Source organism: Silurus aristotelis (genome assembly GCF_946808225.1).
Source record: "Silurus aristotelis genome assembly, chromosome: 8".
In the NCBI taxonomy this organism is placed as follows: Eukaryota; Metazoa; Chordata; class Actinopteri; order Siluriformes; family Siluridae; genus Silurus; species Silurus aristotelis.
In genome coordinates this window covers 1,942,266-1,958,155 of record NC_139581.1, presented here as the reverse complement: position 1 = coordinate 1,958,155, position 15,890 = coordinate 1,942,266, and the positions used below count along the sequence as shown (strand labels likewise).

The window sequence follows — 15,890 nt, the reverse complement described above, 5'->3', positions numbered from 1 at the left end:
AGGGTTAGTGTAGTTGTTATGATAAGCATTAGTGTAGTTGTTATGATAAGGGTTTGTGTAGTAGTTATGATAAGGGTTAGTGTAGTGGTTTTGATTGGGGTTTGTGTAGTTGTTATGATAAGGGTTTGTGTAGTTGTTATGATAAGGGTTAGTGTAGTGGTTATAATAAGGGTTAGTGTAGTGGTTTTGATAAGGGTTAGTGTAGTTGTTATGATAAGCGTTAGTGTAGTTGTTATGATAAGGGTTTGTGTAGTAGTTATGATAAGGGTTAGTGTAGTGGTTTTGATTGGGGTTTGTGTAGTTGTTATGATAAGGGTTTGTGTAGTAGGTATGATAAGGGTTAGTGTATTGGTTTTGATTGGGGTTTGTGTAGTTGTTATGATAAGGGTTTGTGTAGTTGTTATGATAAGGGTTAGTGTAGTGGTTATGATAAGGGTTAGTGTAGTGGTTTTGATAAGGGTTAGTGTAGTGGTTATGATAAGGGTTTGTGTAGTTGTTATGATTAGGGTTTGTGTAGCAGGGGTTAGGGCTTTGGTTTGTGTTAGGGTAGTAGTTATGGTAGGGTTTGGGTTTAGGGTATGGTAGTGGTTATAGTAGGGTTTAGGGTTTTGGTTTGGGTTAGGGTAGTGGTTATGGTAGGGGTAAGGGTTGCGGTTTGGGTCATGGCAGTGGTTATGATTAGGGTTACAGTTGGGGTAGTGGTTATAGTAGGATTTTGGGTTAGGGTAGTGGGTATGATTAAGGTGGTGGGATTAATAGTGGGATATTGTAGGGTTTAGGGTTGGGGTAGTGGTTAGGGCTGGGGTTAGGGTCAGGGTAGTGTTCGTGATAAGGTTTAGGGTAGTGGTAGTGCTAATGGTATTGGTTAGATTTGGGTTAGGTTAGTGGTTGTGATAATGGTTAGGGTAGTGTTTGTGGTATTGGTTAGGGTTGGGGTTGGGATTATGGTTGTGGTTATTGGTTTGGGTTTTGGGTCTGGGTAGGGTTTAGGGCTGCGGTTAGGGTAGTGGTTATGATAAGGTTTAGAGTTTGGGTTTGAGTTAGGGTAGTGGTTATTGAAGGGTTTACGGTTGGGTTTTGGGTTGGGGTATGGGATTGGGCTGTGGTTAGGTTTAAGGTAGTGGTTATGATTAGGGTTAGGGTGGTGGTTATGGTAGTGGTTTTGATAAGTAATTGATATAGTAATTTAGTTCGGGTATGTTTCAGTTTCATCTGTTCATCAGTAGTACATAGTCACATCTCCACAATGTTTCTTTTAGGTGTGTGGACTATCTGATGCACACCGGTGCCACGCCCCTTTACTTGGCCTGTCAGGAGGGGCATCTGCACATTGTGGAGTTTCTAGTGAAGGATTGTGGTGCGAACGTCCATTTGCAAGCCCGTGATGGGATGAGTGCCCTCCATGCTGCCGCTCAAATGGGCCACCACGCTCTGGTGGTCTGGCTGGTAAAACGAAATGCTGAAAGCTACAATGTGCTTTTATTTTAAATAATTGTTAAATATGACCACAGTACACCTCCCTTCCCTAGAGATATTTAGAAGTCATCAGCAGGAAAAAGAGGTCATCAGCAGCAGGGTGGTGTGATGAAGCAAAGTTGCTGAAGTCGATTATTCACTTCTAACAGAACATTTCTATGGCTGTGACCTGAAAGCCTCCAGCATGATGAAAATAGTGTTTGTGCTCCTCAGGCATCATTTACTGATGTGGACTTGTCGTGTCAGGACGTGAATGGAGCCACAGCTCTGCACTTCGCTGCTAGCCAGGGGCACCATCGCATCCTGGAGCGTCTGCTCCTCATGGATGCCAAAATCCTGAGAGACTACTGGGGCGGGACCCCACTCCACGATGCCGCAGAGAACGGAGAACTTCAGGTGGACATCTGAAACAACACTTAAACCCTCAACCATGAGATTTAAACACCAACCCGCCCCTTAACCTGACCTTAACGAATCAGAACCTTTTACACAAGTCATATGATGTGTCTCGGTATAAGTGATGTGATGTGTTGTTGTATCAGTGCTGTAGAATCCTGATGGAACACGGCGTCAGTACCCTGGACAGGGACGTAGAAGGTTTCAGTGCAGTGGAACTGGCAGAATATAATGGCCACCGGGAGTGTGCGGCTCTCCTCCAAACAGCTCAGGTAGGACACAACCTGTGTGTGTGTGTGTGTGTGTGTGTGTGTGTTTGTGTGTGTGTGTGTGTGTGTGTGTGTGTGTGTGTGTGTGTGTGTGTCAGCGTATATGTGGTTTTATTTATGTGTATGTGTTTATAAGTATCTGTTTTTGTGTGTGTGTGTGCATATGTATATTTCTGCATGTATGTGCTTTTTTGTGTGTTTTTGTTTGTTTTTGTATGTTTGTGTATGTGTGTATATGTTTGTGTTTGTGTTTGTGTGTGTGTGTGTGTGTGTGTGTGTGTGTGTGTGTGTGTGTGTTTGTGTTTAATGAAGTCAGAATGAAACCCTCACTACATTATAATATTGTATACTATGAACTTTGGAAGCTGCAGTAACTCCACACTGCCACCTGCTGGACGAACACAGAGCAAAACCTTCCATAACCACCCTGATCTAACAGCAATATTGCAGGAGAATTGTGTGTGTGTGTGTGTGTGTGTCTGTGTCTGTGTGAGAGAGAGAATGAAGGATACAGGTCAGTGTTTAATTCTTCTTCACATCAGACCTTTGTGAGGTCCTTTATAGCCTCCACTTTTCTGCGAAGGTGTTCCACTAGATTTTGTTAAGATTTTACTTTGTGAGATTCGTTCAGCTACAAGGGTGTTAGTAAAGTCAGCTACTGACGTAGGTAAGAAGGTGAGGAGGCCTGGGGTGCAGTCAGTGTTCACATTCATGATGTTCAATAAAGTTGTGGTCAGAGGGTTGACGTTTATGGAGCAAGGATGGATTTGCACTGTAATTAATATAAACATTTGGCTACAATGGGCTCAGGACCACAGTTTACATGAACAGTTTTGCATTTTAACAACTATAAGTGAATAGAACCTCAACAATGATGCAACTGTAATGAATGGGCATTCTGTGTTGAGGATGAGGGTTTTGGTTCCTCATGAAGTCTCAGGGAGTTTTTCCTTCATGACTGTGACAGCAGGCTCATTTTTTAGGGATAAACTTACAGGCACTACACTTATAAATTCAGATTTTATAATCTATTTAATTCTATAAAGCTGCTTGCGGACAATGTCCATTGTTAAAAGTTCTATACAAATACACACATCGATCAATCACAACATTATGACATCATAACATTCTGAGCAGTGAAGTAAAGAACACTGATGATCTCTTCATCATGGCACCTGTTAGTGGGTGGATTTATTTATTAGGCAGCAGTTGAACATTTTGTGCTCAAGGTTGATATTATAAGCAGGAAAATTGGGCGGATTAAAAAAGGATTTAAGCGAGTTTGACAAATTGAGATGTCTAGACAACTGGGTCAGAACATCTCCAAAACTGCAGTTCTTGTGTGTGTTCCTGGTCTGCAGTGATCAGTATTTATTAAAAGTGCTCCAAGGAAGGAACAGTGGTGAACCGGCGACAGGGGCGTTTGCGGCCGAGGCTTATTGATGCACGTGAGGAGCGAAGGCTGGTCCGTGTGGTCCGATCTAACAGACGAGTTCCTGTAGCTCAAACTGCAGTAGACATGCTGCTGATGCTCGATGGGTCATGACTGTTTTAGCAGAAAAAGGGGACCAACACAATATTAGGCAGGTGGTCATAATGTTATGGCTGATCTGTGTAAAACTAAATTGAACTAAATTTGGAGCTCTATACCAGAAGATCTTCCACTCCAACCGATGGAAAACATATCTTCATGGAGATCACTTTGAGCACTTTGTGTCATACTGGAACAGTTTCCTAGATTGAGTTAGGGGAAACTTTCTCCTACCACCTCCAATCTTATAGAATTGACTGCCTCCAGCTTAGCTGCCCTCCGCAGTTTAGGAAGGACCCACATATGGAACCACAGATATCAAATAGAACACAGCATTTTACAAAAGTCCACAAACCTTTGTAAAGATAATATCTAATTATTTCATTTTTTTAAATCCAGATTTTCAGTGTAGACTTTTGGACAAATTAAACATTTTCCAGCTTTATCTTGGTGTAGTTCATGCCTTTTGATGTTGTCAGATGTTTTTGTGAGTAAATTAATATACAAGACCCAGTTTACACACAGACTATGGAGTAAATAACGCGATATGTGTGCACGAGGATTATAAAGGGCCTGTGATATCAGGTTGTGAATAAGTGACCTAATGCAACCAATATTTTCTAAGGTTTTGTGGGTAGTCATTATTTTTACAGCAGATCTATGAACGTATGTTTGGCCATAATCCCATTACATACAAGGAAAACAACTTGATTTCTCTGCAGCATGATCTGATCTCCCGAAAGGTCACGTGACGCTACAACGTACTTGGAGTGGAAAACTAGCCTCCATCATTCCTGGCTCGTCACTAGCGACAGCGATGCACATTAAAAGTAGATAATGTGTAACGATAAGAACCGGCGGAACAGTTAGTGCTCAGCCTGTCTGGTGGATATCGGTTATCATCCCTCCGTCTCTGGAGCTGTGGAGAAGAAGAAATGTCATTGGAGATCATTTGGATCAGGTTTCAGAGCCTCACAAGTCTGCCAGATTGCAATTTTCCCTCCAGAGCAATCCATCAGAATGATGGCAGTAAGCTGTATCGTGACCTCTCATTTAGATTGTAAATTGGTTCTTGTTTACACCAGAGATCCTCGCCTGTGCGTTCCAGGAGCTCTGGGGGTGAATGATAGAGCTCAGCAAGAAGCAGAAAAAAGCAAAGCACTTTGGTTCTTAATGCATTCATCCACTTGCTCATGGAGACAGTTTTTGTATCTAATTAGTTTTAGTACAGTCTAAAGTTTTCTGAAGGCCGAGTTTGAAAAAGCAGAAAAGCATTTGTATTAAATGTAGACTGGGGTTTGTGTGAAACCTGAACTTCTTCGGAGGACCAGCAATATGAGCAACCTTATGAACACCCACCACATGCCTGGATGAGGCGCTGCATGTGGCTGCCTTGGACCTCAATTGATGTCAATGACAAGTGAAAAGCTTGGCATCTGTTCACACTTTTATCAGTGTACAGCAGTGAGATGTATCACACATCCTTCACGTGTGCTCAAAGGCCACACTGTTACCAAGCTGCTTATTTATACTTGTATTACTCAGTAATGAAGTAAATGTAATTCGTTAGTGTACTTAAGTAGCTTTTTCATGTATCTGTACTTTACTGAAGTGTTTTCATTTGGGGATATTTTTACTGAACCGTCACTACATTTTAAAGTCAAATATTTTACTTTTTTCTCAACTACGTAACTGGTGAAACACGCAGCGAGTCACCAATCAGGATCGAGCGCACGCTCTGTTTTACACGTGTTCTGATCGGCGCTCGATGCATCTACTGATCACCAACATACAGTTCAGCATCAGTTCAACATCAAGCAGAACATTTAGAGAGGAATCAATGATGGAGACACACGTGACCTCATTTACACGTTTATTTTAAAGAAGGTTTTGTGCTCATGATGATTGTAATAGAAATCAATTAGTGTTTGAGTCATTAATCTCATTCTATTAATAGATCAGTGTGCTGAGAGTCACATTCGAGTCTTTACACAGAAACTGAGGTGATTAAGTAAAGAATCTTGTGATAAAAATGATCACAGGAACATTAGAGTTATAATAAATCACTACTTTTGATACTTAGGTACATTTGAAGGTAAAAACTTTTGTACTTTTACTCAAGTGAAAGTTTAAAGGGAAACTTTTACTTTACTGGAGTCACATTTTACAGAGTGGATCTACTTTCTCTCAACTAGATGGTTGGTGGACTTTGTTCACCACTGTATGCAGTAATTATGTGTATCAAGCTGAAAGTCTACTGTTTGTTCCGCATTAGCTACATCATCTATTGTTGACTGCACTAAACTTGCGTCTTATATATCCTTCGGATTCTATTTGAAGTTCTCAAAAACTTTCAAACTTTCCACAACCAAACAGACAACAGAATTATGCTGAATTTATTCAGAGCCCTTTCCTTCCTCAGAACATCACCTCAGGCTCAGTAGACAGTGCTCTTCAATCTTAAGGCATCAGACACCTTTGTTTTTGCTTCTAACCCCAAACAAAGGGTCAAATCTGAAAAGTTCATGCAAATTCACTTTCAAGTGTTAGTTCGGTTCTGTTTCTGGCCGCCAAAGCCAAGATCATCGTTTCATTATCTTATGCCAGGGGTGTGTTACACTTCTGGTTCCTCTCAAGGTTTCTTCCTCATACCAGCTCAGGGAGTCATATTTATTTCCACCGTCTCCATTGGCTCTAAAAATTATTTTTAATAGCCTCTTTATCTAAAAAAAAAAATAAAAGGTGCTTTGAGTCAATGTCCATTGTTTAAAGTGCTCCACAAATAAAATGTAACTGAAGTTTGTTCGAAATATCAGTGGTTCAGTAGGTACTGAGACGTGACACCAGTGTTAAAGAAATTATTTTGCATTAATAGGATCAACAGACAAGTTCCAGTTTCTTTTTTGACACCACCTTTAATCATTTCCAGGTAAATGGATTTGTTTTATTGAACACATTGGCTTCTTCATTTTCCTCCTTTAAAACATTTGACAAGTTTTGCTTTTAGATTTAGATTTAATAACTGCAGGACTTCTGGGCATGAAGGTCCACGGCACACTGCACACGCATTCAATTACACTGCATGTGTAGGTTGATGCAGTTTAGGTTTTCACTCCCTCTGTGCTCGGGCCCTTGCTGTGTACATATTGTCCCGTAGATCCTATACATGGTCATCAGACCCCTCATGATTTTAAGAAACGGCAGGACACTCAACCCGGCACATTTAATTATTCAATAACACCTCGCTACGAAGACCTTCTCATAACAAAGCAGAGATACGTTCAGACACTGATGCGGTAATCAGGACATTGCTGATCTGGAGCTTTTCAGTCTTTCCTGTGCTTCTGCTTTGGAGTCGAGCTACACCCTGAAGGGCTTTACTGCACGGTAGGACTGTAAATTATTAAATATTTTACATTCAATATTTAGCTGTTAAGAACTAGCAATCGAGTGTTAGGTGCCAGCAAATTTCCCGCTGTTTTCTTGAATGTATTGCATATTTATTGCATAATCTTGGCTGTAAATCCATAAAAAAAAAAAATTATTAGATTAAATTACATTGTCATTGTGCAGATTGCATATAGGAACCGAATGAAATGTTTATACTATATATATTTACTTTTAGAGTACCTGAAAATTCTACTTAAGTAAAAGAATACATACCTTACAGCAAAACTTCATTCCAAATTAGAATTACAATAAAACTTGGGTAAAGGTGTTATATCTGAGTATCTGATTTGAACAGTACTTGTATTAAACATAGGCTCAAAGATGCACTATACCTCAACATCAAGACACGTGTTAGTGAAAAGCCAAAAACAGTTGATTTGTGAGGTTTTATTTCCTAAATTACAAATTAACTTGTACGCCTCATTAACACTGCATGAACCATTCACACAACCTCTTTAACTTGCCGGAATGTAACAAAGATCGAACAAGTCGATGTAGTAAAACCATCTTTCAAAAAGGGATCTCCAATGAACACAGAAAACTACAGGATCATGTCACAAAGCTGAAGAACTGTTACTATTCAATGGACAAATAAAATAGCGATGGCAATATTGCATCAAAATCTAACTGGTAACGTTTATAATCAATTAAAATATAGTGGAGTAAAAAGTACATTTTTTAAAAATTATAATGAAGTTAATTACAGAGTAAAAGTTGCTTAATTTTAATCTTTAAATCTCAGTAAAACTAGAAAGTAGCCAACAAACTACTTAAGTATATACATATAGAGCCAATGAAATTCAGTTTCAGCTATATACAGGCAAATTGTATATACATTTTATATATATATATATATATATATATATATATATACTGCCCATCCAAAAAATGGCAACAAGTTATTGAACCCTAACTGATGCAGTAAGTAGCTTCTCATTTATTAAACAACCATGTCGGAAAACACGTCCTGTGGTCATTGAAAAGACATTAATCTGTTTAAGGGTCAAATTATTGGCATGCATCAAGCAAAGAAAACATTTAAGGAGATTTGCTGAAACTACTAAAATTGGGTTAAAAACTGTCCAACGCATTATTAAAAACTGGAAGGATCATGGGGAACCATCATCTTTGAGACAGAAATGTGGTCGGGAAAAAAAACTTGTGATTGGCAATCACTTAAATGTATGGTGTAATCAAACTGTAAAAAAAAAAATACAAGAGCAGAACTAACAACTATGTTTAATAGTGAAAGTAACTTGGGACTAAACAGCTGAGCAGCCTTAAGACCACTTATCATTGAGGCTAATCGGGAAAAAATGCTTCAATTTGATAGGGAGCATAAAGATTGGACTGTGGAGTGGAAGAAGGTCATGTGGTCTGATGAGTCCAGTTTTAGTGTGATGGGCACAAATCATATTTACAGTACAGAGAAAGGAGCCAGTTATTGTTCTTAGCTTTGATTATGTGGAGCATGAGAAGGTGTAACTCATCATCGTCATTAGGTTCAAGAGAATTATGTAGCACATTCAAAGCCTTTAATCACTTTAGCCACAAGTCCTGTGTAACTTGATTCATCTTATTCTCATGCAACCTGAGCCTCATTTCCTGCTCTGTAGGCTGCTTTTGCCCAGTGTACTACAGGGTACACTTCATTTTATATATATATACAGTGTTGGGCAGTAACGCGTTTTTTACAGTAACTAATGCTGTAATGCGTTACTTTTAAAAATAAAGTAACTTCGTTACCGTTACTGTATGGTGCGTTACCCATTACTTTTTTAAATGAATGAATTTGGGCTGAAGTGTAGACTACAGTCTAACTTGCTTACAGCAGAGACGCATTGTAGGATTGGTGGATGAACCACTGTAAACACAAAGAAGACGCACTGTGGGCGTGTCTCCGTTTATTCAGGTCTGTGCAGCAGTAATGGCGAGTCGAGGCGAGAGCAAGACGAGTTTCTCAAAGTGGAAATATGATCATTATTTCACTTTAGTTGAGTATAAAGGCAAAAACTTTTAAGTCAAATGTAAGCTGTGTCTTTCTGGTTTGAAGCTCGTATCTACTGCGATAAACACCAACTCCAATCTGTTGAAGCTGCTCCAGGACCTCCATGCCTCAGGAGCTAGAAGCTAGAAGCTAGCCCGGTGTTCTGTTCTACATTGTTGATAGTTTTCATACTTCAGCTGTGAAAGGAACATGTTTAAGAGCTCAACACAACAGCAGAAGCCACTTTAGTTTTTGATTGTGAATATATTATTCAGCTTGTTTTGTTATTAATTTCAGAAATCCTTGTGATATATTCAGTGTGTGCTGCTCTGACTTTAATAAAATAGTGTTTAAAAATGACTTTGTGTTTTGTGTCAGTTTTGTGTTTGTATAGACCACAACGCATAAAAGAGCATTAATTAGAACATTAAAGAAGGTTCTTAAAAAAAGTAACTAAAAAGTTACTTTTAACAGTAACGCATTACTTTCTGGTGTAAGTAATCAACAAAGTACCGGAGTTACTTTTTGAATTAAGTAACGAGTAACTGTAACTAATTACTATTTTTTAGTAATGAGCACAACACTGTATGTATATATATATATATATATATATATATATATATATATATATATATATATATATATATATATATATATATATATATATATAAAATTTATCCCACAGGGAAATAGTTATTTCTTTGCAGATCCCAATATTCTTTGGAGCACAGGAGGGTTAAGGGCCTTACTCAAGAGTGCTACCCAAGAGTGGCAAATTGGTGATACTGGGGCCCAACCTCCCAATCAGTAACCCAGAGCCAGAACCACTGAACTACCACCTTCCCCAGATCCCTATCAGTTTTCAGTGGCTCTACTTTTTAGCTCACAATCAGGGAGCAAATCATATATCTGCTGGATCTGACCTTCTTTTTGTCCTTTTGTGTCCATGAGGTTTCACGCTGGAGATCACACTGGGATTTTTATCACGCTTTATCTATGTTTCAGGGTCATGTAAGTAGAGTTCAGGGCCAGGTTCTGACAGACAAGTGAATGCAGTGTTCAGTAGCACTTTCTAATTCATAACATTCTTTACACTTTGCACAATTAGTAGCAGATCTTCATGGAGCAGGTTTTGTGCACAGGGGTATGGTCATGCTGGAACAGGTTCGGGTCTCCCAGTTCAAGTGAAGGGAAAATGTGCTGATCTAAATACATTACTTCCAATTACATGTGGATGAAGCACACACGGCTGGAAAGGTCAAGTGTCCAGGAGTCTTTTTTATAGACGTAAAAAAGATTAAATAGATGTCTTCACGTTACATAACAAACGATTGATAACCTCAACAATGATGTTACTATAATGAATGGATACCTGTCTTCTAGATCTTAGTATGTTTTTCCCTCACCACTGTCACCTCTCATTAGGGCTTCAATTAAAGGGACAAATTAATGAACATCAAATTTATATCCTTCGTCTGTTTATTTTTTTGAAGCTGCTTCGTCTGTTCTCAAAAGCGCTACACAATAAAAATCAATTGAACTGAATTCTTGTTTTGACTTTGTTCTGCATCTTGCTTGTGATTTCTCCCCGATTTTGATGCTTGTTCATTACATGACCTTCGGGATAAAGCTTTTTGAGCACTCCTTTCGATTTTTGTCCTTCTTTTTGTTGGCAATATAAACTGCATTTACATCCATTTTCACTCTCGACTAATGACAGGTGACTCCAGAGGTCATGTGCTTCTGAACTGTTTTCTGATTTGTCCATCAGTTGATTCAACAAGACACAAAAATCCAATCTGGTTTAAAGAATTAACAGATGAAATATGAATACATTGTTTATATGCTGTCCATTATGTCATGCTTTATAGTTTTATGAATCAGACGACCGTCCTCTTCCTCCGGAAATCATCCTGATAGAAGAGGAAAGGACACCGTTTGGGACAGGAGGTCATCACCTTAACATTACTGAGCAGCCTGGCAATCAGAGTCGTAACGCTGCTATGGATGACAGCAAGGTAATAAACTCAAGACTTGTATCACCTCTGCTTGAAAAGAGTCTAAACACATAGTTTCTACATTCCCATGTTTGTGCTTTGCTTCTAGCCGGTGAAGGAGGTTCCTCCTCAGCCTCGTATTAGACCATGCAGCCCAGAATCTTCATCCGTCTATTCCACTAAACCTGGAGTCAGCTCCATTCACCAGGTCCAAGTGGCATCAGCAGGTCAGAGATCTCACACTTTTTTTAATCAATTTGAAATTCTTATCATTTCACAGTAACATACTGCAAAGGAGCATCATCAGTCAGGATATGCAACATGGTCAAAAGTATAGATGTTACCACAAGCTCTGAAAACCACAATTGTATAGAGCTTTATTGTAAGTTGTCATATTAAAATTTTCAGAAGAATCAAGTAACATGGTTGTTGGGGTGAACGTTGGAGTAAAAAAACATGGGTGTCCTGCACAGTGCTTTCTAAGGCAAGTGGCTGCTTAGTAGGGAAGTGGTAGCCCAAAGAGGAAGTGGTTATTCCCTAGGGGAAATGGTAACCCTCTAGGGGAAGTGGTAACCCTCTATGTTAAGTGGTAGCCCTACAAGGGAAGTGGCAACCCCCTAAGGGAGGTGGTAGCCCCCAAGAAGATGTGCTAACCCCATAGGGGAAGTGGTAGCCCCCGAGGGGAAGTGGTAATCCCATAGGGGAACCGGTAGCAATCTAAGAAGTGGTAGTCCCTGATAATAAGTGGCAGCCACCTAGGGGAAGTGGTAGTTCTCTAGGGGAAGTGTTTGCCCTTTTTGGGAAGTGATAGCTAATTGATTAAGGCTCAGAAGGTTGGGGGTTCAAGCCCCATTTTCATTAATCAATTGAATTAATATTCATTTGTATAGTGCTTTTAACATTGAACATTGTCTTCATGCTGCCACTCTTGGGCCCTTGAGCGAGACCCTTAACCCTCTGTGCTCCAGTGGCACTGTATCATGGCTGACCCCAGCTTCCTGATGCTGGAATATGTGAAGAAAGAAATTTTCTGTTCTGTAATGTACATTTGACAAGTAAAGACCCCCTTTACCTTTTTTACCCTTTAATCACTAAACACCTTTGAGATTAACTGTAACTGGAGCCTCCTCGACTGACATCTTGACATCGGTATCTGATGTCACTAATGCTCTATTTAATGATGAATGAACACTAATCCCCAAGCCACACCCCAAAATCTATAAAAATGCCTTCCCTGGAAAGAAAGGTGGAGCTTATTATAACAGTAAAGGTTCAATATTAATTTAGTTTAATTTGTTGCTTAATCACATGCAGATTTTCAGACTACATGTCCCTGTGTTTGTGTATGCAGTTGTATCAGCTATGAGAAAGGGCCCGGAAGAAATCGAGGCACCGGCACTTCAGGTAAAATCTGTAAGATCCTGGAGACATGCGGGAATAACAGCAGTCTTTGCTGGACACGTGGTAAATATGTTTGTTGTCAGATCATTTAAGAGAAACCAATTTGTCATCAACCAAACAAGAAGGTAAATAGATTTTCTCCCCTGTGTTTTTGGCAGAAATCTGAAAATGGAATAGTTGAACTTCCAGCAGAAGAGATGAATCTCGCTGATATAGATTCTCTGGTTCCTACACATGATGAACACGGGAAGCCTATTGCAGAGTGGAAGAGGCAAGTGATGGTTCATAAACTTCAAGCAAGGCTTCAGGATGATGAAGACCAGTGGAAAAAGGTAGGTGTCATCTCCAGTTTAATGTATACATCACACAATCCAACACTTCTTTAGTGTAGACAGTGTTTTACAGGGGGTTAAGGCTCTGGGTTACTGATCAGAAGGTTGGATTCAAGCCCCTATATCACCAAGCTGCCACTCTTAGGCCCTTAAGCAAGGCACTTAACTGTCTGTGCTTCACAGGTACTGTATCATGGCTGACCGTGCACTCTGACCCCATTAGACCTGAATTATGGTTGACTGATTCCAACATCAGATTTAGCATTTAAATCTCTAATTGACTGTCATTTGTATTTCTCTCATTCCTGCCAGGATGACAAAGGTATGGATGGCTGGAGATTCTCCAAGTTTCACAACGCTATTTTGGGCCCCTTTGGTGAGCTGCTGACGGAGGATGATGTGGTGTACTTGGAGGGACAGATTGAGACAGTTTCTCTGCAGAAAAAGTGTCAGGCCTACGAGCTGGAGTTAAAACGTCTGGCTGAGCAGCTCCAAACTCTCCTTCCTGCTCCAATTGTTAACATCACTGTCAACACTCAGTTCCAGCAGAAGCCAGAGGTGGTGGACACACTTGCACTTCCAGTCTGGTGCAACCGCATCTCTGGCATTGTGAAGAGCATGTCCTTGCTCCTGAGCAACCTTTCAGGCAAAAGCACAGATGATGGTATCTCCAAAATACCCAACAAAGAACTGGCATCAGTGTTCTCAAGTCATACAGAAAGGCATACTGACAAGCGAGAGAAGGTGGAAATGGAGATCCAGCTGTCAGGGGTTTCTGTGAGGAATCTAAGGTCCACCTTTGAAGGTCAGATTGGGAACATCTATCCATTTTCAGGGGTGTTAAACAACAAGCCAAGTTTAAATCTCAAAAAGCAAAATGTGTCCAACTCCTCACAAAAAGGGGCTGTCCTCGATCAAGATGTTAATCTGGTTAATGACATCAGCTTAAATGGAAAACATACCGCCAGCGAGGAACCAACTAAGGTTCAGGAGACTACCAGCTTGCGCAAAGAACGAATTGTGGTCTTGTTTTTGGGCCACTGGAAAAAGTCTGCCTATGCGATCTCAATGAGGGCGAAAATTAAACAAGACATAGACACAACGAGGACTGCTGAGACGTACATCAAAGATCACAGTGTCCTGACTCCAGTGTCTCAGTCGACTGGTGGCTCCCTGTATCAGCTTTACCGGCAAAGGACAGCTATAGACAAAATGATTCGCAACTGGAGGGCCATCAATTCAGGGGTTCCCTCACGGCAGATCCGAAATCTTCAAAGAAAGACAATCATTTATTCCCCCGAGCACTTCCTCCCTCGAGTAAATGGTGCACCTGTGCCTTATGAAAGCTTGACCCTTGACTTGTTCATGTTAGGCTACTTTCACATCCTAGAGCAGGACCTGCCCCCTGATGAGCGCAAAATGAGACACCTGCTCTGCTTTGAGGTATTTGACCACGTAGGGGATTTTCCATGGGAGACAGTTCGAGATTTCCATCGAGCTGTCCTGCGAGACATAGAGGACGGGAAACGGCAATGGAAAGATGGCTTCACGGATATCAAGACTCGGTTCTTCAGGACAAAAACAAAGGTCCCAGCCAGAAGGTCTTTAAAGGACTCTGATGTTAGGACAGTTCCAAGAGTCATGGTTGAGGATGTCATGCATGACAAGGGAGGCCACGGGGCAGACGAGAGCACAGACTTGTCATGCTTTACTAACGATGAGATCTGTAAATATGTCGACCGTAGTTTCGTTTTCTGGAAGGAGAAAGAAGCCGAGTTGTTTGACTTTGAACGTTAGTGCTATTGTGGATTGTGTGATTCTGTGACGAATGTTTCAGAAAATAATGAGGCGTCAGAAAATAATAAGGACATAATCCTTAGTCTTACACACACGCAGTAATACCAGAAGAATTACCAAAATACCGCTATGCTCCTAAAGGAAGCACAACATATTTCACCTGTTACACCGTGTAACAGACACTGTCTTTCGTTAAAGCCTGTGTAAAGTTCATTAGTGTAGACAGGTTTATAGACAGGTGCGGCTTATTTATGTTAAAAATAAAAATATTTGTAAAATTCAGTGGGTGCGGCTTTTATATGGATGCGCTTTCTAGTCCGGAAATTACGGTAATACAAAAAATGACATCTAGTGTTTACTCCAGGATACTACAACACCATTTTGATCAAGCTCTAGAAACTGTTGACGTTTATGAACGATTTGTTAATTTCTTTTTTTATCTCAAAGAGTGATTTGTTAATTTTCTACTGAACGCACATGAACAAAACATTGCAAAATATCCATAGGTTATGTACAGAAAACAGAATCCAGTAGTTTACCTCTCTAATCCGAGTCATTTGTTTATTTATAGCGTGACTCCCACAGACGCTGTACAGTTATATACATCTTAAAATGATTGGAAGTAAAGTCAATGTTGGTGTATGTAGACGTGTTGGGGGAAACTGTAACAATTGTACGCATTCATGTTTACGTCAATCAGCAGATGCTATTATCCAGAGCGATTTAAAGGTGTTTTATTGTCTCTACCAATGAAATGACTGGCTGATTAGATAACTGTGTAAATGAGCAGGGTGTTGATGTGTTCTAATTACAGAATGTTCTCTGTATGCTTGTGTCACTGTTTGTATTCTCACCTTGTATTAAGATTGTCGTTTTCATGAAACGCCACAGCACTTAATACTACAAGAACTATAAACCGAAAAACTTCTCGCTTTTATCAAGTCTTCCGTCATTAAGGACACATTGAGTCACTAATATCCTTAAAGGACAATGGAGACAAACTCTGACCGAAGACACTTGATGTTGTCTTGACGGAGGAATGTGAGCTGAGAGTTTTGTTCAGATTTGATTAAAGGAATGTGATCACACCATGTCCTGGTTTATTTAAGACCAGGAAGCAGCGACAGACGAGTCATCAGTTGGTGAACCGCTTCAATGTGACTCTTCAGGGAACAAGAATGTTTCATTTTCAGTTTTTCCTTACAACATTAAATTGAATCTTGGTAGCAGGGAAGGGAAGGTCAGATCATTTCA

General features: G+C 40.1%; 1 protein-coding gene across 1 annotated transcript in view; it reads left to right on the top strand.

The window, feature by feature from the left end:
• espnlb (espin like b) overlaps positions 1 to 14,636 on the top strand; it is a gene marked incomplete at both ends in the record, with an annotated part of 17,819 nt that extends 3,183 nt beyond the window's left edge. The window contains 8 exons of the mRNA XM_083549543.1: positions 1,260 to 1,446; positions 1,690 to 1,872; positions 2,019 to 2,144; positions 10,981 to 11,127; positions 11,216 to 11,333; positions 12,458 to 12,570; positions 12,666 to 12,839; positions 13,152 to 14,636. Of these exons, the coding sequence (XP_083405669.1) occupies positions 1,260 to 1,446; positions 1,690 to 1,872; positions 2,019 to 2,144; positions 10,981 to 11,127; positions 11,216 to 11,333; positions 12,458 to 12,570; positions 12,666 to 12,839; positions 13,152 to 14,636 (2,533 nt within the window). The remainder of the gene's footprint in view (positions 1 to 1,259; positions 1,447 to 1,689; positions 1,873 to 2,018; positions 2,145 to 10,980; positions 11,128 to 11,215; positions 11,334 to 12,457; positions 12,571 to 12,665; positions 12,840 to 13,151) is intronic.
• Between the last annotated feature and the right edge of the window lie 1,254 nt (positions 14,637 to 15,890).